We start from the raw sequence: 25,672 nt of genomic DNA, 5'->3' as shown, positions 1-25,672 counted from the left end.
CTCTATCCAGATGGAGAGAGAATATGGGGGCTTTATTTGAATGTGCATGTATTTAAAATGTGTTTTGTTAAAATGTGTTTTGTCCCTGAACCCTGTGATAGGTGACATGCAGGTTTATGTGTGAATGTCTGCATCCATAAATGAGTGTTATTGTGTGGATCTATATGTCCATGCACTTGTAGATGTTTATTATGTATCATGCAATAAGCCAGCAAATGTATAGAAAGACCAAACCACACCTACACATGAAGGACCATGCTGTCATTATTTAAGAAATAGTTTCTTATGAAAATTATATCTTCATGCACAGGTTTGAATATCAGCCCATCTGAAGCAAATCAAATGGAAGACCCATCAAAGCTACGTGAGAAAATTCAAAATGTTTTCAAAATGAAGACTCGTGATGAATGGTCAGCAATATTCAGGGACTATGATGCCTGCGTGCAACCTGTTCTAGGCATTGATGAGGCACCCCTCCATCCCCACAATAAAGCCACAAATGTATTTCTTCATAATCCTGTCAGCAATCAGAAGGAGCCTGCACCTGCCCCAAAACTGTCGAGGACACCTGGAATCAACATTGTGCCTCCATCTCCCAAGATAGGAATGCATACAGTGGAGGTGCTGAGTGAGGCAGGCTTTGACGCCCAGGAAATCTCTAAACTGTTGCAGGATGGAGTGATTGACACATACCGTAAAGCCAATTTGTAGAGAGGGAGTCATTGCAGCTATTGGCACTTCCAAATTTCAAACTGATTTGCATCTGAACTTCGCAAAGCTCTAATAATATTGTATATGAAAATGTCTACACTGATGGACAAGCAGACAAAGTCATCCATAAACTAGGAAGTGGTATCGACAATAGATTTACAGATGGAAAATCTATCTCAGCTCCAGGAAGAAAGCCTTGCTTCAGTTTCAAGGGAGAAGTCCTTGTGATTTCAAATCTGCAGTAGAACCCAGGCTGTGTTGCCATCTTCAAAGCCAGCAGGGAAACCCTTTAAGCCAGGGGTGGGGAACCCAGACCCAGGGTCTGTATAAGACCTGCAAAATCATTTGGTCTGGCCCAGCCAAAGCAGCTGCTGGTGAGACTTGAAATTCAGTAAATGTGTGAGATTGTTCCATAGCAACATAAATTTATGCTAATTGAATCATAATGTAAATTTTGAGGGATAAATGAGGAATACTCATTATGGGATAGACATGACATACATGTACAAGAGGCAACAGACACACATGCTTCTCATCAGCTGCCCATGGCCTATATGGATGATTTTGGAGAATTAGGCATGCATGTGACCTTCACTCCAACCTAATGATAGATAGTTTGATTGTCAACTTTGCTGTGTACCTCAACGTACAGTTTAGGCCTACAAATATCCAAAATTATCATTTCATGGATTTCCAAAGGATGAGCAAATGAAACTTTGGCGTGTAAAAATTATTTTGGATTGATTAGTTTATGTTCTTCATGTATGCTTGTGTGTGTAGCATGTGGACACTTTGTAAATGCCATGAACTCCCCCATCCTGAGGAGGTATTGTGTGCTAACTAGTCATTATTATTATGTGTGCTTTCACTACAAATCGCAAACAAAATTATACATGAGGTAAAAAAGGTTACTATATACTGTCTCCCCTTTAAAAACTTCCTAGTTATAAACATATTTTACAGACTCCAAACAGTTTTTCACTATGCTTTTCTAGGGAGCAGAGCTCATTTTTCATACATCTAATTATAAAATGGCATCTGTAGTGGTGACTCTGAGGACAGCAGTGCTAGGCAGGCTAAGATAGTACACATTGCAAAAGTGTTAACACACTGTGATGAAACTACAGTTTGACCAAATATAAAAGGCTAATTTTTCAGTTGATAATTAAATTATGTTTTTTTTATATATATATATATCAAAATGGCCCTTGGAGGAAAAAAGGTTCCTCACCCCTGGTCTAAGCCCTCAAATCGACGGATCATCACTCATTCTGAGCCTCAAAGAGAGATTATCATATTCATATATATATATACTTTTTAAAAATTCCACATTTTAATATAGATTTACATACACACAGAAATGTATCATGCTGGCAAGTATTTTCCAGAAGGAATCTATATCCCTGGGTGCCATTTTTCACAACCTGTGTCCCAAATCCCTATTCTATATCAATGTAGAGGGCCGGTAGGCTGATGATTGTTGTTAGTTTTTGGCGGGGCCAGCAGTTGATTGTTAGTTGTTGGCGGGACCTGCTGAGGCATGGCAAGAGAGGATACTTAGCAGTGATTGGCTAGGGTTAAAACTCCTAATTGCCCCAGCTGTATAGGAGCATCGCGGAAAGTTTAGCCTTCCGAGAGGAATATAAGGGCTGAGCTGAAACGAAACATAAGAACAGACATCAGCAGATGAGAGCGAGCACAGACATGTGATAGTAAGAGACAGCCTGACTTTTAGCACCTCTCACAATGTAGCACAGCCGTGGCCATTGCACAAGCTCATGGATTAAAGGGTTGCACACCTGCTGACTGTTCTTGCCTTTGTTTGAGTGTGTTGGAAGTTTGTTGCCATCTCACCAAAATCCCCATCACTCGGCTAGATCAAAATAAAAGTCTGACTATGAATGAAAATGAAGAAATCCATGGTCCTTTTCATGTGTAGGTTTTTAGTGTCCTTGAGATTTTTTCATAACGAAGAATCATATGGATGAAGACTTCTGCTACATCTTTCTCAGTGACTGCATGATTTCAGGACTTCTCATGGGGAAGAATGTCATTCAGCTGGCGTGTGAGATGTCGATACCACGTTGATACCATGCACAAAATGTGGGAGGGTTTTTTTGTAAGATGCAGTGTACCTGAAGTCGGTTGTGTATAATTTCAGAAAGATCTGCTTTAGTTTTTTTAACACCAGTGGAAATATTGATAGTTTTAAATGAAAATCCTTTTCCACTCTTTGGTTGCAGTGCAGACATGCAAACTACCCACTGGAAATGACAGACAATTAAAAATGTGAGAAAACTTGATTGGGTGTTAAACAAAACACAAATTAAAAAAAATCACTCTGACCAAAAGCGTGAGCTAGTAGTTCAAAATTCATGTTTTCCAGATTTTTTTCATACAAAATACAGAAAAATTTTATTTGCGAGCATTTCTGTAGTTCTATGCTTCAGGCTTGATGTCAAAACATTTTCAGAAAGAACAGGTTCACAATCAGCTGAACAGCAATTTTTAAGACATCATAAGGATCATACATAAACTAGGTTTTTTCAACATATCCTCAGTTATATCTTGAAAAAAACGGAATGTGATTATTGCATAACATAAATTTATGCTGCATGATACAATCTACGATTTTGATAATTATGTGGAATAAAGAACCCAGAGTGTAAATGCTTTGCCAAATGACAAGGTGCATATTTCCAACATCTGAGAAAATCCCCATTCAATGCCCACCTTTAGAACTGCAGCTCCATTTTATGTCTCATTAATGTATGATCTACGCTCACGGGCGAACCTTGCTGATGGTTGTGACATCATAGTTCTGATCTCTTTTCCTACACAGATGAGAATCTTTACTCGCTCGTATTTTGAAGATTGGTATCTTTAACAACCAATGCCAGTCATTTGGAAAATGTTTATACCCTGATAAACTGTTAAACATGAACTTGTATGACTGGACTGCTGGCAGACTATTTTTTCAAGTTAACTACTAAAACGAGGCAAGTTTGTATAAAGCTTCCTGTTTAGTCACATTCTTTGTTTAGGCTCACTGAGACTAGCAGCAGAGAACTTGGCAAGAGCCTAAACGTTGGTCTTGGCAGACAGCAATCCACCTATACACATCCATGGTTAAACATTTATGAATATTAGCAACAAGTTTCAAACAAAGCTGGAACCACATGTAGTGTTGGTGAGTAAGATAAGAAATACCATAGCTTGTATTTTTTTTCTCCCTGGAATGTCATTTTCTTCCGCTGATGATACCTGCACAACTTTTATATTTGTAGCACATGTTCATTCTCTTGAAGAAATGTTTGCTTGTCTAACAAAATATGTAAAGTAAAAAAGTACAGAATGGACAATTTATAAAGTATTTAAAGGCACATGTAAATATATATAAAGGATTTATATTCAGTCATCACTCTCCCATCTGTGTGTGTGTGTGTGATATCATCAGGTAGATGTAGATGTGCATGTTCAATACACAACAATAATAACAATATTTACCATGCTTTTCTTTGTGTTTGTATGTTATGCCACAGGTACATCAGCACTTGCAATTCAAATTTGTTTACAAAATAGTTTACATTTACATTTACATAATAGTCTCACATTCAAGAGAGTAAATGGTGTAAGGCTAACATGCAAAACTACATCTAAAGACATTTTTTTAACAAATAGATCTCGTAAAAGTCTTCAAACAGATGAAACTAATCAGGTTTAACTGAAATGAGGTATAATTGCACAGATACACAAGAATTATATTAAAAACTCAAGATTTATACATTTAAATAAAATTCAGCTACAAACAACATCAATATCAAATTATTTTAAGTTTCATATCACAGACAACAGGAGGATGAGACATGGTTAAATTGTTCTGGCATTCAGTGTCTTTACTGCATATCAGCATGGTAAGACACTAAATTTCCTGAAACCACATATCAGAATGATCAAAATCAGAAAGAACTAAACAACCAAAACTGACTTGGAACATAAATAAACTTTGCTGTTGACATAAAATGGAGACCCCTAGTGGATGCCTTATATACCACTTAGGTACAAGGAGAACTAAGTACAAGTACCAGAATTGTCATCCTGGGCAAAAAAAAAAAAAAAAGGTAAACATTAACAATGCAAGCATGTTTATGACAGTGTGTGCACTGAGCCAGTCAGGCTCTCCAGCTATTTCTACCCAAGCTATTTTCACCCACAATCTTACAGGTTCTTTCCTCATCAGAGCTTCTGATAAACACACTTCATATTCCCTTAGCAATTTTAAAATGTAAAATCTCATTTCACAGGAACACATTTAACCAACAAATAAAATCTGTTTCTCTCTTCCTGTTTCTCTTTCTTTACAGTGTGTCCTTTCCCTAACGGACCATCTTTTGCCAAACCATTACAAATCCATGAACTTTCACAACCGCTAGTAATATTGAAGTTTGCTGGCATTAGATCTGCTACCTCATCTAATTACAATATCTGTATTTTACATTCTCAAAATAGAGCTTCCAAATTCTTCAAGAAATGTCTTCATTTCTGTTTCAATTATCTACCAGAAATAAACTGTAAACCTTTAATGCAAAGTTTAATATATATTATCACCATTCCTTTTTCTCCTTTTCAAGCAAGCTTTTGATTTTTAGAATATAACATTGTGATTTATGATTTATCACTGTAAAATGGAGGCACAGAGCTGTCAACAACCCCATGGACAGTTTAAAGCTGTGTGGTTTAATCCATAACAGCAAAAAGAATCTACAAACACTTTTGTAAAGCTGAACAAGCATCAATAGTGTATCATCAACTGCACTGATGGCCAACCAAGCATCAACTATTCTTTAAGTGGGATAACTCTGGCAACATCTTTCCAGAGTAGGCTATCTTGCACTTGAGACTTGCAGACGTGCTCGTGATTTGTGTGCCGCCGTCTTGGGAGTCAGAAGCCTTGGAGACTTGCTGCAGAGAGAACAGTTTTTTACCAAAACAATTCACAAAACATAATTAGACATCTATTGTCTGATCCATATCATTTTCTGATGGTCAAACAAAAGGCTGGACACAAACCAAATACGCAGAAATTACAAACTGTCTGATAAGAATCATCAGACCAACATATGGCTGTAGATCATAATGCTTCCTGATTACTCATGAAATTTTTTCAAAGAGGCATTTTGCAGACTACCATATGAGCAGCAAACAATGATTCACACCTGTATGATCTGTGACTGGAACAGTGGTTTGAAAAGAAACATTTGCAGCCTTGATTACAGTTTTTTTTTTTAAGGTTCATGAACTTGCCTATAGGGCTGAAATATGGCGCTATACAAGTAAACTTTATTCTTATTATTATTTGCAATTTTGTACAAATTGTGATTGTTTGCACATGGCATCATGAACAGGGTTGAGACCAGTTTCAAAATACATCAAACTTGGACTCACTTAACTGTCCTAAAAGCTGACTTGGACAAAGACTTTTCAGGTGAGCTTGGCATGCTAGTTGCTGAGAAGGATGCCTCTGAATCTTCCCTGAAAATTTAATTTTGTCCAAAAACATCAAATTTGGCTATGAACCTATTTGTTCTGAAATTAAGTATCTGTCATGGTCTCTGAGTAATTTACAATATATGATAAAATGACTGCATGACAAGAAACATCTCTCAAGAAGCAATGCCTGTACCACAATACCCATGGAATCATGGACAGTCTTGATTACAAGAAGTGTAAATGTACGGTACATTACCTTTAATGGAATTGTCACACTTAAATGAAAAATAAGATGCCTTTGCTAAGAATACCCTTTAAAAAGTATACATACAAAGTAAAACTTACCTGAGTGGTCTGAACTCGTCCTTGTAACTGATGTCTGACCGAGATATGGAAGGCACTAGGTCATAGTTGTCATGAGTTGGTAAATCAGGCTGTCAAGTGGCAGGTAGAAATCCATTTATTTAGTTGCAAATATTATACCTTTCAGCTTTACAACATGCTCATAGAAATGCAAATAAAATACTAAAATCATATATACACACATACTATGCAAATATGACAGTGGAAATTTTAACTTGAGAAAAATCTGTTTTTCTATTTCTTGGTGATTAGCAAAAATTACTGTACATAGAAAGCAAATGAAGTCTTTAAAAAAAATGTCTTTCAAAAATTACCAACATTATACTCTCGATGCACAGCATCACTGAGTTCACGCTTGAGGGAGTTGACATGCTGATGAAGAGAGACCCTCTCTTCCTCAAGTGTTCGTAGTCGTGTCATTGACTGGTGATGGACATCGACAAAAGCACCAACCAGATTCTGCAACAATTTAACTTTTTTTTGTTTAACTCATGTCCAAGAGCCCTTATCTCCTACCCAGAAAATCTTTAGATTGTGATGACCAAAAGAATGTGGTTCTTCAGTCTTAAATTGACCGCAAACTATTTTTTCATGTGCAGATCTTCATAGCTAAGAACATCAAACATCTAGTTCAAAACATCATGAACAACAACTAAACAAACCTGGCAAGCGATGAGCTCAGGTCCAGCCTTGCCAATATCTTGTGGAATGAGGTCCGTGCTCAGCAAGAGTTTGGACATAACAATGGCAGAGTCGCTAGTAGCACTGCCAGATTGCTGTGGATGAAGCAATTGCTGTTTGACTTCTTCCAGTGCTGCCTCTACCGACTTAAGGTAGTGAGCTAGAATTTCTTTGTCCCTGCGGAAATACACATCCATTAGTTCTGTAGCAATGCAGAAATGCTGCTAAAGCCAATTTGAAGAAGTTCATATGTGCATGCACGTGCATGTGTACTTGTGTATATAAGTAAGAGAGAGGATAAGAGCAAAGAACCACAAGGAAAAAAAAAGACGGAAAACTGAGACAGTGCATAAAACATATTCTGAGGTCTGCAAGACTTCAATACATTATCCTTTCTTACTAACTTTGCAGCTGTGTGGAGAGCTTCCTCTGCATCTCGGAGATTTGTCTGGAGGGATTTACGCTGAAACTCCATCTGCAGAATCTGCTTCTTAGCCTGCCGTAGCTCCTGTTCCCTCCTCCTTAAGTCATCTTTCATTTCTGAGAGTCCCTGAGGTCATTTGTCAATTTAAAGATTGGCTGTGACTACTATGTTTGGTGTGTTGGCATTGTTTTTTTTTCCCTTTATACAATTTTCAGCAAATGCTGTCATACTATTTAAAAACATGCTTCTTATGCAAAATTTCATTGCATATTAATAATAAAGCTTTCCTTTCAAGAAAGTTCCTGTCAGTGATAACATATCTACACATTGGGGTGTTCTAACTCTACAGTCTCTCACATACATACATGAAAATAAACTCAAATGTTTTCTGGTCATATACACCAAAGTAGAGGAAGCACCCTTACAATCATCGCTTCTGAAAGAGTCTGCTGTCGTTGCACACCCTGTGTGTCACAAAGGTCCAATCGCAGGGTGAGTTCTTGCAGCTGTTTACTCTGTTCATTAAGAATCTGCTGGGCTGTTTGCTCTCTCTTCAATGCTTCATTTAGTTCATTGCAGACCTTCTCAAACTTATCCATCACGACAAATTTAATAGGCTGCAAAACATTAATACAAAATGCTGTGATATGTGTTCATTTCTAAGAGACATGAACTTTAACACAGGAAACTATAAGACAACAGGAAGAACTGAAAAAAAAAAATAAAAAAGTAAGTAGTGCAAGAGAAATCAATATAAAATAACACATCATGAACAAATAAGCCTGCTAACAAAGTGCATTAGAAATCCACAATGTCAGCATCATCAAAGATAATGTAAAAATTAGTGTAGTATAAGTCCACAAGCTCACCCTGTCTCCACTGCCGTCAGCAGCTTCAGCAGCCGAGCCAAGGCCAGCTATTTGTGTCTTCAGATTGCCCAGTTCTGTCAATAGCTGTCGTCGCTCAATTTCCACAGAGTGTAGGCGTTGTATAAAGTCTAAAATGTGGTTTTGAAGAGCTACCATCAATTCCTGAACAACAAACAAACATACATGCACTTTTAAGAAAAAAAGCATGTTTGCACATTGACACCCACCCACAAACACAATTAAAATTTTTGTTCTGAAAACTATGTCAGAAAACCCATTGAAGACCTCTATTTCCATCTGTGGCTTACATATTTTCTCTTTCTTCTACTCACTTTGTCATTTTCGTCAACTGAGACCCCAGGAATAAATGAATTTTTCATATCATTTGCAATTGGCTTTAATGTTTTATAAAATGCTCCATAAATCAGAATGAGGAACTTATTTTCAAGAAAGATCATATACCCTTTTATAAACACAAACATACCTGGGAAGACACTAAAGAGTTTTTCTCCACCACATTCATGCCTTCCAGCAAACGAGCAAGACTGCGTGTCAAGCGACCAGTCAGAGACCGCCGATCCCTCAGTGCTGCCACAGGCTGCAGTTTCACACTAGGGAAGAACTGAGCCAAGTGATCCATTAGTTTGGAGAAGGATGACCTTGCTGCTGCCACTAGAGCTCGATGTTCTATAGGTGTACCTGCCAAACAAAGGCAGGATTCACACAAAAAACATCACCTTCAGAATGATCCAGAAATCTGTGATGTATACCTTGTAGAGATTTTGTAAGATAAATGTTTTAAATACTGAAGGTGAATAGCACCAGAATATATACTTAAAATGAATTATCACAAATCAGTTGGAAAGAAGACACAACAGATGTGAAAGAAAACCACCTAAATGCTATCACCAAATGCACGTAAATGGTTGGAATGCAAACTCTTTTAACACCAACAGTTACAACTCTAAACGTGATCTATAGCAGCTCAGGTGTCAATACATGAAAAGGAGCCATGAAGCAAACTTTTGAGAAAAGATCCTGCCATGCAGCTTGTATGTAACATTACTGTGTCAGCCGATATATGACAGAATGTGTGTGCACAAGTAGTGTGGCTGAACCTGTCATTAAAGGCTTCATGTACAGAAGACTGGATATAGTTACAATGGGAATATAACATATACAAAGTGTGCATATTATAAATATGTAATGCACTTACAGAAGATCAATATGCATAGAAATCTATTCATGACTGCAGTATCTGTTTCATTCTATTTACTCCACATATTTTGTTACAACTACACTTTACACAACAACAAACCTCACTACAATAAACCTGTAACATTCAAGAAGAAATAGCCTGTCTACCCTAGTGCATCTATCATGATCCAAATTTAGAAGAATGAAGTTGGCATACCTCCACTATTTGAGCTGTGAGCTGCATCAGTAATGTCTGCCATGCATACTGTCACAGTTTCTGCCAGTGCAGAACTTGTCAGCCATCCAAGGAGATGGGCCTGACCCACTGGTACTCTGAGAGATGAAGCCAGAGGAAGGGTGCTCTCTGTAGAATCTTGCATTGACACATCTTCTGTTCTGATCACTGCAAGAGAAATAACCCCCTCCTTGCATCAGTGTTTCCCTCTCTCTCTTATCAAGTGTCTTACATCCTTTCGCCGATATTCAAAAATTTACAATTCTATCCCTGACCTGCTGATTAATTACTTAGAAACTTACACATCACCACATCTACCATGTTATTAATTTATCACACGAATGGTGGAAAGAATAGTTTTGAATATGTAGCATTTTGTGGCACCACAACAAAAATATTACAGTGCACATAAGCCAGTAACACATCCACCCATATACACATGTACACATGATGAATGATCTCGAAATTGTTACCCTTTCCTGTGAAATTTACTGTTTTCAACTAGTCATACACTTCTACATAATTTCTGTTGCTTCACTCACCTGGAGCAAGTATTTGAGGAAGTTTCACACCACCTGTTAGCACAACAATTCCATTACCAGCAGATGCTGTGTCATAAGCTACGAAACAGCGGCAGCAAAGTTGGCCGAGACGAACTAAACGATGGGCAGCTAAAACGACGATAACTCCAACTCGGAAGCCAAGCAAATGCTTGCGAGGTAGTTTTCTGTCATGAACCCTTGGATGCTCAGGCTACAAAAAGATATATAAAAACATCATGTTGGTCCAATGGCTATGTTATTGATAAAACTACCTGAAGAAACGTACTAATCTGAATTACAAACAAAATCTGGCAAAGTCAAGAAATGTAAAATATTGTGCTTGGCAACATGGACAAACATTAGATAAATAAAAATTACACCTACTCTGTGGGAATGCAGGCAATACCTATATGTTTACACTATATGCCTGCGTGAAACAAAGAAACATCATGAATATGATTAATATTATTACAATTCCACAGAAAATGTACTGCCTGATACACACCAAAAAACTGGTGTATGAAATGTAGTATAATCAAATTCATGCAAAGACAGACCTGCGAGAGTTCAGCTGTGAGTACATTTACAAGATAGCGGGCCCTGTCTCGACAGTTATCCCACAGAACCATCTGCTCCTCCAAAAGGTGGCGCTGACTTGACAATGCATTCATCCGAGCATAAAGAGGATACACAGCTCCACACAGCAGGGCACATGCTGTCAGGAGGGACCGTGACTGTGTCTGTGCTTCTGACAACTGCTGCCGAAGGGTAGAGCATTCTGTTTCTAGACCTTGTTGAACACCACCAGTTGCACGCATCTTCTCCCAGGCTTGGTCAGCCATGGCCTGACTCTTCTTAGGGAACAACAGATAAATATTCCCAGTCTATTAGTCTTGAAAGAAATGTGTACACCTAGAAATTGTTTTCATCTCACACAACTTCAGCTTCAGTCTTGATCAACCTCATCAGATTTTTCCCTGCATCTATTTTATTTCACATGGCATCAGTCTTAACCTCTTCTGTCAAGCTATTCTTCCTAACAGGCAGCAGTTTTGCTACCCCTCAGAGACAATTGTTTTAAGCAGGAATCCTATATCAGTCTTTTGCATGCACTCATTACATCAGCTGGGAATATTCCAGACCAACCTTTGTCCTCAACTGAAGGTCAGCCAACAGCTGCTTGTAGTGTTGCTCCATCTCCTCCTTTTGCTTGGTCCAGCTAGCTTCTCTCTCCCGTGTCAGCGCGGTTAGGCGTGACAGTTGCTCTTCATGTGATTTCTGCATTTCTGTTACAACTTCATCTCGTGATCTCAGATTTTCATTCATGGTCTTTGTCTGCACAGACGGCAAAAAAATAAGCTTTAAATATGTTGTGTTTTGTCAGAGTGTTCTTAAAAATCAACAATAAATGGTTCTATTTAATTACAGACAGCATAGTAAAATCATTTATTTTATAATTTAATTTTATATCCTTTGTACATAAATAACAAAAGGTCTGTAATGAAATAAATACTAATTAGGGAATTATCATTCATATATAGATCACAGAAAGGTAAATATTTCAATAATCCATTGGGCACATGATTGAAAAGGAACCTTTTCTTCTGCTTGATGAAGCGATTCCACCAATGAAACCACTTGTTCATACACCATTTCTGCAAGGTCATTCCAAGAGAAGTAACTGGGTGGTTTGTCCTGTTGGGGCAGTAGGACCCGAGCAGCTGTGAGGCGCTGGTACAGTCCATGCAGACAGGCCACTTTGTCCTGTGTTCAGTCAGATGTAAACAAAGTTTTCATATTGAATTTCATCAAACATGAAAGTAGTCTGAGTAACAAGAGTTAACATACACACGTGCACACACATGCATGCTCAAATTTAACTGTTCTTGTATAAATAGCTACACAGTGAGAAAAATAGATGATTCTTCTTATCCTTATAGCAGTATATAATAAGGAAATATTACTGTAGACTCTCTCTTTCACATATACAAACATCCATATACCTCATTGTCCTGTTTATGTCTCTTCACCAACTTCATGATCTACAAAAGCAAAATGTTCCATGATACTTTTTAATTAAAATAAAAACACAAATAAGATCTTATGACAAATGTTGATCTATGAGGATTAATGTAAAGAGAGCTCACAAAGCTAGCAGTTGTTACAGGAGTGGAAAAGTGTCATTAAAGTAATCTTTGCCCAAGCATAAACTTAAAACAAAAATTCATAGGACCAAAACAACATGGTTTCTCTTTTTATAGATAACACACATTTTGAAGCATTGATAACATTTAATTTTTCTTGAGCATTCCAAGGACAACTGAACTTGATTGTGAACGTACCTCTTCAGACAACTCCTGGATCCTGTTACGATCCTTGCCGTGGGAGGTGCTAGTAGTCTCCAGGCTAGATCGCAGTTTGCTGACCATGGCTTCTAACTCATTATAGCTTGCTCGTGTTTTGTTCAGCTCTTTTGCTGTCCGCGTGTAATTCTTATGTGTATCCTGTCAGAGAAAAATGTCAGTGGCATAGAATGAAAAAAGTTCCATTTACGCAGTTGTGGGAAGATGATGCTGAGAAGCAATCTGTAACAGTATCTGAAAGAACTGAAATGCATATCCCAGGCCATTTTCCTTAACCAAATATGAAATAAATAGAAAAGCAAAATACAAAAAAAGTGCCTGGTCTCACCTCCAGTGACTTGTCTTTGGTTTTAATCATTTCCCTGAATGTGTCAGCCTCCTTGGTCAGCTTCTCACACAGCTTTCTGGATTTAGACAACTTGAAAAGACAGGCGAACTATCATATTCTAATGCCACATTTTTGCAAGTAAAAAATTTAATCTCATCAGTATGTATTATTTACTTTGACTACACTTTTTGGGTTTTTTTTCTCTTTCCACAATGCCTGAAGCATGAAGTTGATTAAAATTCATATTGTTAGAAACATTTTATGTATTAGATCTTTCCTGGCCTTTCTATATCCTCACCTCTTCTGCTGTTGTATCCAGCTTACGGCGATAGGAGGTCAAAGTGTGCTTCAGCTTTTCCACAAGAGCAGATGGTGCCACTGACTTCTTTTCTTGAGAACTCTCCTTCTTGGAAATTACAATTTCTAGCAACATTCCATCATCACATCCACACATCAGCATCCGACACACAAGCAAATGCATGCATATGCATGTGCGTGTGTACAGCGCATTTACACACACAAACACACATAATAAGGTGCATGTTAGCAATAACAATATTCCTTTGTGGTATATGACAATGACAATGATCAACTTTATTTGTCCCAAAGGGCAATTTGAAAATGGGAAGGTGCTCTAGTTACAAAGTAAAAGTTAGAAGTAAAAGTTAGAAATAAAAGTAAGAATAAAGTTCGTTGCAAGGTGCACCGTTAAAAGATGTCAACATGAAAAATATTAGCAATGAACAAAAAGGCAAGTGACAATCACATATAAAATTTTTTAAGGCATTACTATGATCTTTCTTATGTTCCTGCAAAAGAGTCAACAATGCTGTATCATCAGAGAACTTAATGAGGAAGCTATTCTCCTCTGTACTTCTGCAGCTGTCAGTGTACATGATAATCAACAAGGATGATAGACAATAGCCTTGTGGGGACCCTGTGCTTGTAACAACAGTATCAGAATCATCACTATTTACATACACCCTCTTCTGTCTGCAAGTCAAAAAATCCACTATTCACAAAACCAGTTGATGTGAAAGATCAAAATCAGAAATCAGTCTCAAAGCCAGAAGGCGTCGTTGGACTGTGCTGAATGCAGAACTAAAATCAGTGAAGAGTATCTGGCATGCGTCCTGAGCTTATCCAAATGTTTGTACAGTGAACACTTTGGCATCGTCAACAAACCCCTCTTCCTATAAGCAAATTGCAGTGGGTCCAATTTATTCTCTACAGATGTTGTTAATGAGATTTTTGAAATTTTCTCAAGAGTTTTCATTATGAGGGAGGTTAGTGCTATTGGCTAGTGGGACAGTGATGGAAAGTTTCCAGAGTGCTGGAATGTGATCTGAGTCGAGAGAGAGTTAAAAGAGATGTTGAAACACTCCACCCAACTGCACAGCACAGTAGTGTAAGACACACCCACAGATCCCATCAGGCCCCTGCAACTTGCTGACCTTGACCCGCTTAAGGGATTCCATCACACAGACTTGACAAATTACTATGTTGTTATCGTAGACAAGTGACTGCCTCAGTTCCCTAACTTTATCTTTATGCAACAGAGGCTAAATTTATCAATGTTTACGGGAACTGAACTGACATAAACTCTGGGAAATACAAACCTAAAAAGCAACAGTTTAATTTATTCATTCATGTGAAGAAAAAATATCCAGGTACGTAATGCCATTGTTCAGTACATTAAGGAACAAAGTAAATTCAGCAGCAGACTTTATGTCTGAAACAGCAGGCTGTATGGAACATAAGGCTTTTGACATATAACGGACAAGGTAAACTCTTCAACAGACTCTTTGTCTGAACTCAAGACAAGGGGCATCTGCCCACATCTTCTGACCCTGATAACCTTAACCTACCAGTCTGCAACATACAATGCAGATCTGAAGGTACAGTTAACAGTGCTGCAAGAAGGGGTGACCGAACATGTGGTGACTGGATGATTTTATTTGTAATCCCACTCATCATAAGAAAAGTAAAGTGTAGGTTAACAAGGAATGATTTAGTCTCAACGATAATCATACTTGTCTTTTTGTTCTTGTCCTCCACATCAAAGTTCAGCAGCAGATATTCTAATTCTTTGAAAGCTGTACCATAAGAGTCTTCTAAAAATGCCTGTCTTTTCTTTGCCTGGAACATTACAGAATTGCCAAAGTCAGCTAAAACAAATAAAAAGTAGCAAATTTAAACGTGCAAAACAGCCTATAGCAACATGTAATATATGTAGTATATAAAAACTATTCTCCTTGCATTTTGGTATTGCAAAGTATGTCTTCACAACTAAATTACAGATGTACAACAACTGAGCATTTAATTTTTTTCCTGCATTTTGGTTATTGTACATTTTCTTTTATTGAGAATAAAAACCAAAAAAAGCACATTAGTACCATCAATCCCTACATAATTTTGTAAACAAAATAACTTCTGAAATGCTTTTGCTAGAATACTGCATGCATACAGTCCCTGCCAACACCAAGCTTCTTAACAAAGTCCTGAATGACAACATCACTTCAGTGACCCAACCTACACTTTATCTTGATAAGTCAGCAAATGCCTTCCTCACCTACAAAAGACAACATTCTTTCTCACCTTTCCTAGCTCTGTCTTGAGCTCATTGAAGTTCTTCTGGTGAACTTCTAGCTCTTTGGACAAGCTGCCAATGACTGTCTTCTTCTCTTCTATCTCACCACCTAGTTGACGCCTTGTGCTCAAGTACTCCTTTTCTAGCCTGACAATCAAATACAGAATAAGAAGAAATATACATGCGGAAATAATAAAACTAATTATGTTTAAAGAAACAAAAACAAAATCGAGATATTTTATTCTCTCATCCTGTGGGCAAATAGAATATAACAAATTTACCTTAAAAGAAAAAAATCCCATAACTGGCTATCTTTCTCTCTCTTCCCCTCCATCATTTGTGAAAGATTAAGTATCCCAGTGCTGATGGGCTGTATGCAGACTGTTGACCTTGACCACTGTTGATCTTGTTCTATTTTTTTTTTCACTAGTGGCCTTGTCATAAACTTTCAATCGAATTCTCTCACCATTATTAGCTACTATCATCCTGAGTGTCAGTATCATCACATCCATCATTATAATGACATATCTCTCTATCCCCCACCCCTCACTCACACACCACTCTTTCTCCATCTGACTGCCTCACTTCTGTTGATAGTCAGCAGTTGCTGAATTCCTGTGACATATCCATAGTTTTGGGCTGAACATATAGTCATTTATTCCCACTCTTTTTCCCTTAATCTCCAACATCAGTCAACAGGAACTTTTAATAGAACAGGCAGACATGGAAGCGCAGAATGTTTTTAGTATTTACTGCATATGTGCATACCTGCCTGTTCAGGATCAACATGCAAGTAACTTGTAGACATTTACAGCATAACCTCTAACTGTGTTATACGTTGTTATGCATAAATATATGTTTCTTTTGTCCATGTTACCGGAATACTAATGATTTAGCACTGAAAACGTTGCTATCCAAATCAAAATAAATTTTTTAAAAAGTAACTACATATGGTCTTACTTGTCATGCTTGTTCATGATATCCTTTTTAATTTTTCGCTCGTCATCATATATTTGTTCCAGTTCTCTGAAGGAAAAAAGACATAATATTCCAAACATTATTATCCACCAGGGTTAACAAAGTATCTATAATAATGCTCTATGTATCATAAAAATGACTGAGCAAAAAAAAAAAACAAAAAAAAAACAAACAACTTTACAATAACCAGAAACAGTATCCCTGGCACCTTCAAAAAAGGTACTCAAACTCTAGAAAGGACAGCAATCCCTTTGGGGTACATCTGCCACATGAACTATGGACACAGGTATAAATACAGATCAGCTGAGGAGGCCACCAGAAATGGTGGAAGGGGAATCACAATTCAGCTTAAGGATGGAAACTCTCCAGAACATAATCCAGACAGGCCAGTACTCTACCAAATATATGGCTGAAGCTGAGGCTCTGCAGATTGCAGTTTAGATTATCTGGGTCCACATAAAAAACATTGTCAGCAAAATCATCCTCTTTGCTGATGATTTGTCAGTCTTGGAAACCCTTTCAAACAGCCAGAACAAGGAACTGAAAGGTCTTGTACCAGCCTTGAGCAGCCTGCAATAATCCTCTGAACAATCTTACAGTGTATTCTCTTTCAATGCAATATCCCTGGCAATGAGGCAGCTGATAGACTGGCAAAGGCAGGTAAAGGTAAAGATCTCGCCGTGACCTTTTTCAGGTATTTAGGGACCTCACTTTTCTTGGATACAGCTTAACCTGAGGATGGTGCCCATGTCTGCTCCCTTGCTGCCTTACAGGTATCAAACTGGTACGCCTCACAGTTTGAACACCAGTACTCTAACCACTCAGCTATTCGCTTCCTGCGCAAAGGAGGGAAAGCTCAAGAGCCCCTGATCAGCCAAGACAATAATTAAAACTAAGCACATGAAAAGGTGGTTCCAACAGTATCCAAGCTTCAGCAGCCAAGATCCCGCATTCAAGAGTCTCCTGAGTGCCCCTTAGGCATGGCCCCAATTACAGTGGCCCACTTTCTGCAGGACTATCCAACCCACCAAAACCTAAAAGCAGAGACATGGTCTGCTGACATACTGATGAAAGAAAACATCTTTGAATCCCTGTGGTGGCTACAGCACACAGCAGACTCTGGAGCTACTGTCTGAACATTCAAAAAAAAAAGTAGTGGGGCAAAACTATGGCTAGAAAGTGATTTTTTTAAACTGTACAGTACAATATCTTAATGTACAGTACAATATCTTAAACTACACCTTCTCTACAAATGACAATGTTTTGTGTGCTAAGTACGCAACAAATGTTGAGAAAAACACATGATCACAAACACTAAGGTCTACCACTAACCTGATTTGTTTTGTTAAACGTTCCACTGCTCTGTTAGCCTCAGCATTGGCTGATTTCTCCACTTCCAGAGATCCCTCCAAGTCTCTAACACGCAGCTTTAACACAGTAAGACCAATCACTTTATTGTCACCGAGGAGCATACTTCACAAAAATCTCATGGCATCTTTCAAATATATTTCACAATATACTCATCCCATCATTATCATTGTGCATTAACAGTAAATTCAGCTTGCTTGTCAGTGCAATATATTAGTACAAGTATATATGTACCTGCTGTGGAGCGACTAACTTAGCAATGCTCATAAAGCAAAAGCATGCCTGAGATCGAGAAAAATTATCTTTCAAGGACAAGACCATTACTAAAGGATAACAGTATCATTGAAAACCACAAATTGGCACTGAGATTTATTGTAATCCTGATATGCTTGTGATTAACAGCAGAGAATGTGAAGGCTCTTGGAAGGTAAATGACAGCAAGGAAATAAAAAACCAGCTTCTATGAAAAGATGTGCTGTGGACACTAAGAGTTTTTTAGCATCACCAAGGAAAAAGCCGTGTAAAACAAATTTGATGCCAATTTAAAGGCTGACAAAGAAAAGTACCTGGACAATTTCTGAGTTGAATTTACTTTCCAGATGAGCTGCTCTTTCTGCCTCAATGTTTTCCTCCAGAGATTTTAATCTTGTTATAGTATTCTGTAAAGCACAAACCAACAAAACAAAATATTTGTTCAATAATGTACTCCCACATCTGGATTAGAACACTGTGTATGTGTGTGCGCATTTGTGCATATGTCTTATTAGGCCACAGCTGAGCTGCTTGTAATCTTTTTTTTTCACTGCCCCTTTTTTGAGCTTGTAAAAGTACTTTTTAATCTAGTTCTGGAATTACTAACATGTAAAGACCTTCTAAACAATAGCTAAACTAGTTACACTCAGGTGCGCGCACACACACACACATATATACATATACAAACTTTTATACAGTAGCTAGTCTGCATCCTTGAACATGAACATGAATCAGAGCTAGTTCTGTTACAACCATTTCCAATTACATAGCATAACTGAGGTGACACAGTTATAATGTACCTCAAGATCTTTCTTCAGTCTTTCCTCGCGTTCCTTGAAGAATCTGATTTCTGCTAAGGCTCTCTGTAGGTCATCAGACTGATTCTTATGCTCCACTGTAATATTTTGTAAAACGCTTTTAAAAATATCTAGCAAACTTGCAATTCATGAAAGTTTCACAGCACAGCCTGTGTCCTCTGCATCTTTCAAAAAGATATCAAATTTCTCATTTTAAGATGCTATAATGTTGTAGTAACATTTTTTCATCCACTTCTTGACAAAGTAAAATCCAATTTGCCTGCGTAAGTGAGCATGAGATTGTAGGGATAATAGCACAGTTGCAAAACCTGCTGACTTAGCTACCATTGCTAAACACTTTCTACTCTATGCAAATAATTTTTGAGCATTCATAAAGATTACTTACATTCAAATTCATGAACTTTTTCTCCAAAACCCCCAATGGTCCTGTTTATAAAATAAAAAAAAAAAGCAAAAAGAAATTATAATAAAGATTATTCCGTCTAGATTATACCTTGCACAAAAGTTTACTTAAAGAAAACTAATATGAAAGGAACCATTTGACAAATTTGCATCTAAAGGCTTCAGCAGTAGGCATCAGCTGTATGTAAATTGTTTGTAAATGGAAAAAGAGGTTTTTTTTAGCATTGTGCAACTTCAACTACCTTACATTTTAATTTTCTTGTGGTTATGTATTTCTGCACAGTTCATGAACAAATAATACTAAAGATAACTATAAAATCAGCAGAAGCTAAAAAAAAAAATGCTCAAAATATCAACAAACTAAAAAATAAATGAATAAAAGACCTGTTAAATTCATTTTGAAAAGTTGCATTTGAACGTTATATTTCTATTTATGCATGAATCCTGTACCCAAATTTCTGACATGTCTAACAGCAAAACTGATCAACATTGATCAAAAAGAATTACTTCCATGAAGATGCCTTTCAACTGAACATTCTTAGACTTATTAATACTAAAAACCACTTAAAACAGAATAAACAAAGGGATTTATTTACGCCTCCTGTTGTTGACACATCACAGCCAATCTATCTCTTTCACTTCGGCAAACATCCATCTCAGCCTTGAGCCGAGCAACTTCTTGGTCCTGAAGAAGAAGTCAGCTAAATATCTTATAACCATCTGAATAATCTGCTAAGTCTAAATGCTTTCTAAACATGTTCAAGACAACACTGATATTTGGATCTCTATGACATTTTGCACACATGTGTGCATGTCTGGAAATACACACACACACAAATTGTGAGTGCAAGACAAAGTGACTAAAACTCAACATAAAGACCCAAGATCCATTGAAAAACTTCTCAAACCACAGCCATGGGACTTCTGGAACACCCTGTCAAAACACTATGTTAGAACTGCAGTATGAATTACAAGATAGTCTCAAAATTTAAAAAAAAATTCAAATGCATTAGACATGCAGGCCAGAAAACAGTGAAGAATGCACAGATGTATGAAAGAATACATGTAAAGGTTCAGCTTTGTGTATTTGATTGGTCCAGAATAAGATTCATCACTGAAAGATGTTATAGAAAAGATTGCACATAACTCTCTTTCACACCCCTTCCTGGAACGTCTACCAACTTACCCGGTCACTGATCTCTGCCTGCAGTCTGCATCCCTGATCTTCTGCATTTTCTTTAGATTTCTGTAAATTCTGTTGCAAGGCTCTGATCTCATCATTTAGGTCACTGATTTTGTCTACAAAATGGATCCAGTTGTTGATGATTATACAGATAAATAATACACATATAGTTTTTTGGTGTAAAAATGATGAAACGAAGGTAAAAAAACAAAAACAAAAACCAGAGATCACAAAAAATATGACCATGGAGGAAAACAAGGCATTAGTGGTTATGATGATGATGATTGTGGTGGCGATGATAGCAATATTTCTGATGATGGTGGTGGTGATGATGACAACAATAGCTATGACAGTGGTATATGGAACACGATTGTTTCCTGAAAAAAAAATGCATAAATTGTTCATGTGACAGAATCAGATTCTCTCACATTATATATAGATCAGAACAGATGAGCTAATGGTAGATCTAGCTTCACTAGAAACAACATACGCTTTAGTTCATCTTGAACTTCCTGAAGAGCAGATTCTCTCTGCAATGACTGCTGTTTTGTTTGTGACAGCTCCCGCTGAACCTTGGTCATCTCAAACTCTACATTATGCCGAGTTGCTTCCCCTTTCTCCACCAGAGCCCGCTGTTTAGCCAGCTGGTTTTCTAGGGAGGCAATCTGTAACACAAAAAGAAAAATTATACTAATAAGAGAAAGCAATAAAAATGTAATCATTTTACTTGAAGCATTATACTTGAATATATTTACTTTCACTAGTTTTTCATCTTTGCCATTGTAAACAGAGAATAAAATAAAATGAATGAATAGAGTATTGAGTTGTTTTGCTAAATTTGCTTTACTTTTGAAATTTTATTTTATTACAGTTTTATTAACAAAATTATTTTGCTTCATTTGATTCATTAAACCATTCATCTCACCTCTTTGTTGCATTGGCTTGTTACCTCTAGCTTTTGTTTTTCTGCGGCATTCAGACGTTTTCTTAACTGGGCTACAGTCTCTGTTCAGAACAACAATTTTCAGCATCTGAAGAATGTATTAAATTTGTATGCCAATTATTAATTTGGGGCTTAATGGATGTGAAAAAAAAGAAGGTGGCAGGACTCAGAAATACAGAAAGTCTGAGACAACACACAAAAAAGATATCTTTTTCTTGTAGTAATATTTCTTTCTTTGAGCATTTACAAGAAGACATGACGAAGTTGAGTTCACCCTACTAGATACCCTATGCTAGCTGTCTGCTCCTGATGAATGTAAGTCAACCAAATGAGCAGGGAGAACATATAACTCAATTCACCCCCCTCCACCATTCCCCACATCATCTCCTGTCAGGCCAGTGAGTTCTCTCTGGTTTATCACCAGAATTGTGAAGAGCTGGGAGATGGGTGGGAACTAGCAGTTATGTCATCTGGTAGGTACTCAAAAAAAAGAGTGTTACTGCCAAAAATGTTATTTCTTTTTTGTACTGTACCAGAGGACATTACTATATAGAGAATAAATAACAGGTGGGGCATGTGGCAGTCCAGTAAAGAAAACAGGCTACTGCTGCTGAAGTAGAAAAATCATACACATATTTTATTTCCAGCCAGGCTGCAAAACATGCTAATCTATGGAGACAAAGTAGGTGGGACAAGTCATTCTGTAGGCGATATACTTCTGACTGCATCCAGAGAATCAGAGTGATCTTTATGGTCCCTCAGGTAAAATCTCATGAACGTGAAATTGGACTGCCAGCCTATTGCCTTAATGGTGTTTTAAGGGCCACATTACCAAAAAGGCTGGGTTAGTTGCTACAGTTTGTCCTCATGTGTTCTGGCCTGTACAAGGGATTTCATGTATGGGGGAAAAATCCACATATTCAGTCCTTTACTTGTTTTCTGGGATAGATAAAGTCTTGTCTTATCTTATCTAATGACTGCTTTTACACAGGTTGCTACTGCTACTTGACTTTCTCCTCCTACGAAGGTAGAAACAAATGGCATCTGTTCCTCCTAAGAGATGTGGATCTTTTCAGATAGATGTACAAGGCATACACCGGGTCCTAAACCCTATCAGATCATGGGGTTCCCCTCTTGGAAGAAAGTGCAAAGAGACCTCCTAATCTGGGCCACAAAGCCTGGATGTGTAAAAGAGACTGAGCTATCAGCCCAAAACTGCAGACAGGACACATGCAGCAAAGACATAACCTTCGCAATCAAAGCTGGGTAAAACTGGAGAGTTGAACTAACTGGATACAAAGGGTGGGATATGGAGGAAGGAGACGTGACTTGATTGGGTTTGTGTGCTCCTTGTTCATGGGTCAATTCTGGCCAATCAGGAGCAGACAGCTGGAAATAGGAAGCTATCAACATAAACTCTACATATTCAACTCTTTGGGTATACTGCAAAAAGAAATAATAAATGGTACTTTCCTTAAATCTAAATACTTATTCTATGAAGCAGCAGAACTCTTAAAGTTCTCGACAAAGTTTTTGCCTCTGACAATGGTAAGAGACAATAATTACAACTAGCAAGATGACAATTCACACAGATTCTAAATCAGTCCAGATCTGAAAATAATGACTTCCAAATCTGTGGTTTAGTTTATTAGCAGTTTAGTAACACAATGATGTTGTGTTGTTTGCTCAGAATTAAAGAATAACCATCTTGTATTTCCTCTTGGAGGAGGAGGTAGAAAAAAAAGGATAAAGAGATAAAAATAAAATGATACCCTGTTCTGCCTGCAGATCCAACTTCAGCTGTTTGTTTTGAATGCGTATCTGGTTCACATCATACACAGAGAAACCTGATGTGTTAAGTATTGTATGCGATGTTGGGCCATCCAACTTAAAATCCTGCAAGAACAATAATCAAAACAACTAAACATTTATTTTCTGATTTACACAAAACACAGCAAAGCGTGGTCTGCTATTTATAATTCTCTTTTAGCTGAAATTCCCAAGAATCTTCTTGACAGACTTAAAAGGATCTAGAATAATGCTGTTTGCCTCATCTGCAGACCATCTAGATATGAAAATATATCACCTATTATACACTCTCTTCTCTGTCTGCCAGTCGTGGATTATATAGCCTACAAACTTTTCACTTTGACTTACTCTGCCATTTCTGGCACTGGTTTTGGTATCTCTCTGAACTCATTCCCATCTATACGCCCATATAACTTCTTCACTTATCCTCTGACACTAAGCTTCTGCAAGTCCTACTAGCAAAGACAAAGACATGGACAGAGGTCTTTCTTCTACCAAGTCCCATCAGCTTGGAATGGATTACCCATCAGCCTTCATCACTCTGATTCTCTTACTGCCTTTAAGTCCAAACTTAAAACATATCTTTTCAGAACGACTTCACTGTGACCCTGTCCTGAGCCTGAGCATGCATGACATGTGTTTACATTTACTTCGTGTATGAGCAGCATCTGTAGTGGGAATGAGCGCGTCTGTTATATGCAAATATGGGTGCATAGCTATTGACAATTGCGTCTATATATTATTTATGTAAAGCACTCTGAGAAAATCTCTGGAAAGGCGCTTTATAAATCCTTATTACTATTATTATTATTTCAAAACATGTTAAAGAGAAAATTGTTATAAGGTTCAGAACTAAAAACTTACAAAGCTATTCTTATTATAATGTTCAATATAATGATAATGATTAATCTACTTATAGACCTCAAAAACTTATGTAATGACATTTTTAATAATGTGAAAATTGACTGATATATCCCATCTTACACTCAAAAATTCAGAATATTTAAAATACTAAATGTCTATGACAACAAAAAAATAAAGATCTCAGCTTCATTCAAACTTCTCTCTGTTTTTGTTGTGATTTATGCTGAATGTACTTGGTTTTCTACACCAGAAAACAATGATTATTCCAGTCTTAGAATATATTAGTAATGATATGTTGTCATGTTTTGCAATGTAGATGCCTTTTGACATTGTGATCACAATTTTATCAAAGAGTTTTTAAAAGGTAGTTATATGATAGTTGAAATCTTTTAATCTCTCAAACAAACTTTTTTATGCTTATTATTAAAAGCTTCTGTATAGCTAAAAATAAAGCATAATTTTAGATAAATTGATTTCATTATTCCATACCTTCTGAAAATCACTAAAAGATTCAGCCATTCTGTTGCTGTTGAGATCCACAGCTGTCTCCTTAATATCCATTCTTCATCGTTTTCAGAGTCCATTGTTTCTGATTCCAAACAAAAAAAAAATATATATGACGACAAAACCTTACTTTAGGAAAGCCCAGAATGTCATACACTTTTTACAAACTGCATGGGAAATATTAGGCTAGAATGAGGTTATTTTAGGGTTAGGATTTGATTATAGGTTAAAGTGTATATCATGGCATCCATAACAACATATATCAACGCATGATGGATCCTCCCAAAGTATTTTCCATAAAATACATGTTTTGATGTAAAATAATAGTTTTAATACATCATACTGAAACTTTAATCGTAAAACTTGTATAGTTTCATTAAGTTAAACATTGATAAATAAAAAAACTGATTTCTGAGTTCAGTAAGAATAAAATTTTCTTAATTACAAGTGTATTCCAGTTTCATGAATAACGTGTTTTAACCACGATTGTTTCACACAACAAAATAGCAAAAGGGCAAATCAACTCTGTTCAAGTCTGGACTAGATCGTTCTTGGGTAAGTTTGATGATTTATAATGAATCACTTATTAGCTGTACATGTATAACATTTATGGTATAACTTATATGCTTCTGACATAAAATTGAAACAAAATTCATCCATAAATTATTACATTTGTAAAAAACATTTTTGCAAAATAAATGCATACCAACATTGGGAAGCACAGACAACCGCCATTGTGTTTGTAATAGAGTTCCGGC

General features: G+C 37.1%; 2 protein-coding genes across 4 annotated transcripts in view; one reads left to right on the top strand and one right to left on the bottom strand.

Moving 5' to 3' along the window:
• Nucleotides 1-2,514, top strand: part of LOC112553892 (alpha-methylacyl-CoA racemase-like) — a 6,190-nt gene extending 3,676 nt beyond the window's left edge. For both annotated transcript variants that reach the window (XM_025221379.1, XM_025221378.1), the window contains exon 7: nt 311-2,514. In XM_025221379.1, coding sequence (XP_025077164.1) covers nt 311-711 — 401 coding nt within the window. In that variant the 3' untranslated portion in view covers nt 712-2,514. The remainder of the gene's footprint in view (nt 1-310) is intronic.
• LOC112553890 (coiled-coil domain-containing protein 171-like) lies at nt 1,898-25,672 on the bottom strand. 2 transcript variants are annotated; one of them, XM_025221375.1, is made up of 32 exons: nt 25,621-25,672; nt 24,900-24,999; nt 23,510-23,633; nt 21,720-21,799; nt 21,285-21,459; nt 20,798-20,910; nt 20,208-20,296; nt 19,595-19,635; nt 19,192-19,286; nt 18,706-18,798; nt 18,104-18,198; nt 16,754-16,819; nt 15,802-15,940; nt 15,237-15,342; nt 13,502-13,626; nt 13,204-13,293; nt 12,855-13,016; nt 12,516-12,554; nt 12,109-12,276; nt 11,659-11,847; nt 11,070-11,366; nt 10,513-10,723; nt 9,953-10,138; nt 9,023-9,237; nt 8,539-8,700; nt 8,095-8,286; nt 7,650-7,795; nt 7,227-7,422; nt 6,883-7,023; nt 6,547-6,635; nt 6,157-6,243; nt 1,898-5,673 (listed from the first exon to the last, which is right to left on the bottom strand). In XM_025221375.1, the coding sequence occupies exons 2-32, from the start codon at nt 24,969-24,971 to the stop codon at nt 5,595-5,597; spliced, it is 4,062 nt and encodes a 1,353-aa protein (XP_025077160.1). In that variant the 5' UTR covers nt 24,972-24,999; nt 25,621-25,672; the 3' UTR covers nt 1,898-5,594. The 2 variants fall into 2 exon arrangements, with proteins under 2 accessions (XP_025077160.1, XP_025077162.1); XM_025221377.1 differs by having other exon boundaries at nt 11,070-11,363.

This window comes from Pomacea canaliculata, linkage group LG13, assembly GCF_003073045.1.
Source record: "Pomacea canaliculata isolate SZHN2017 linkage group LG13, ASM307304v1, whole genome shotgun sequence".
NCBI classification, from domain to species: Eukaryota; Metazoa; Mollusca; class Gastropoda; order Architaenioglossa; family Ampullariidae; genus Pomacea; species Pomacea canaliculata.
Note: the sequence above shows the minus strand (reverse complement) of the source record. Positions and strands in the feature narration are given on the sequence as shown.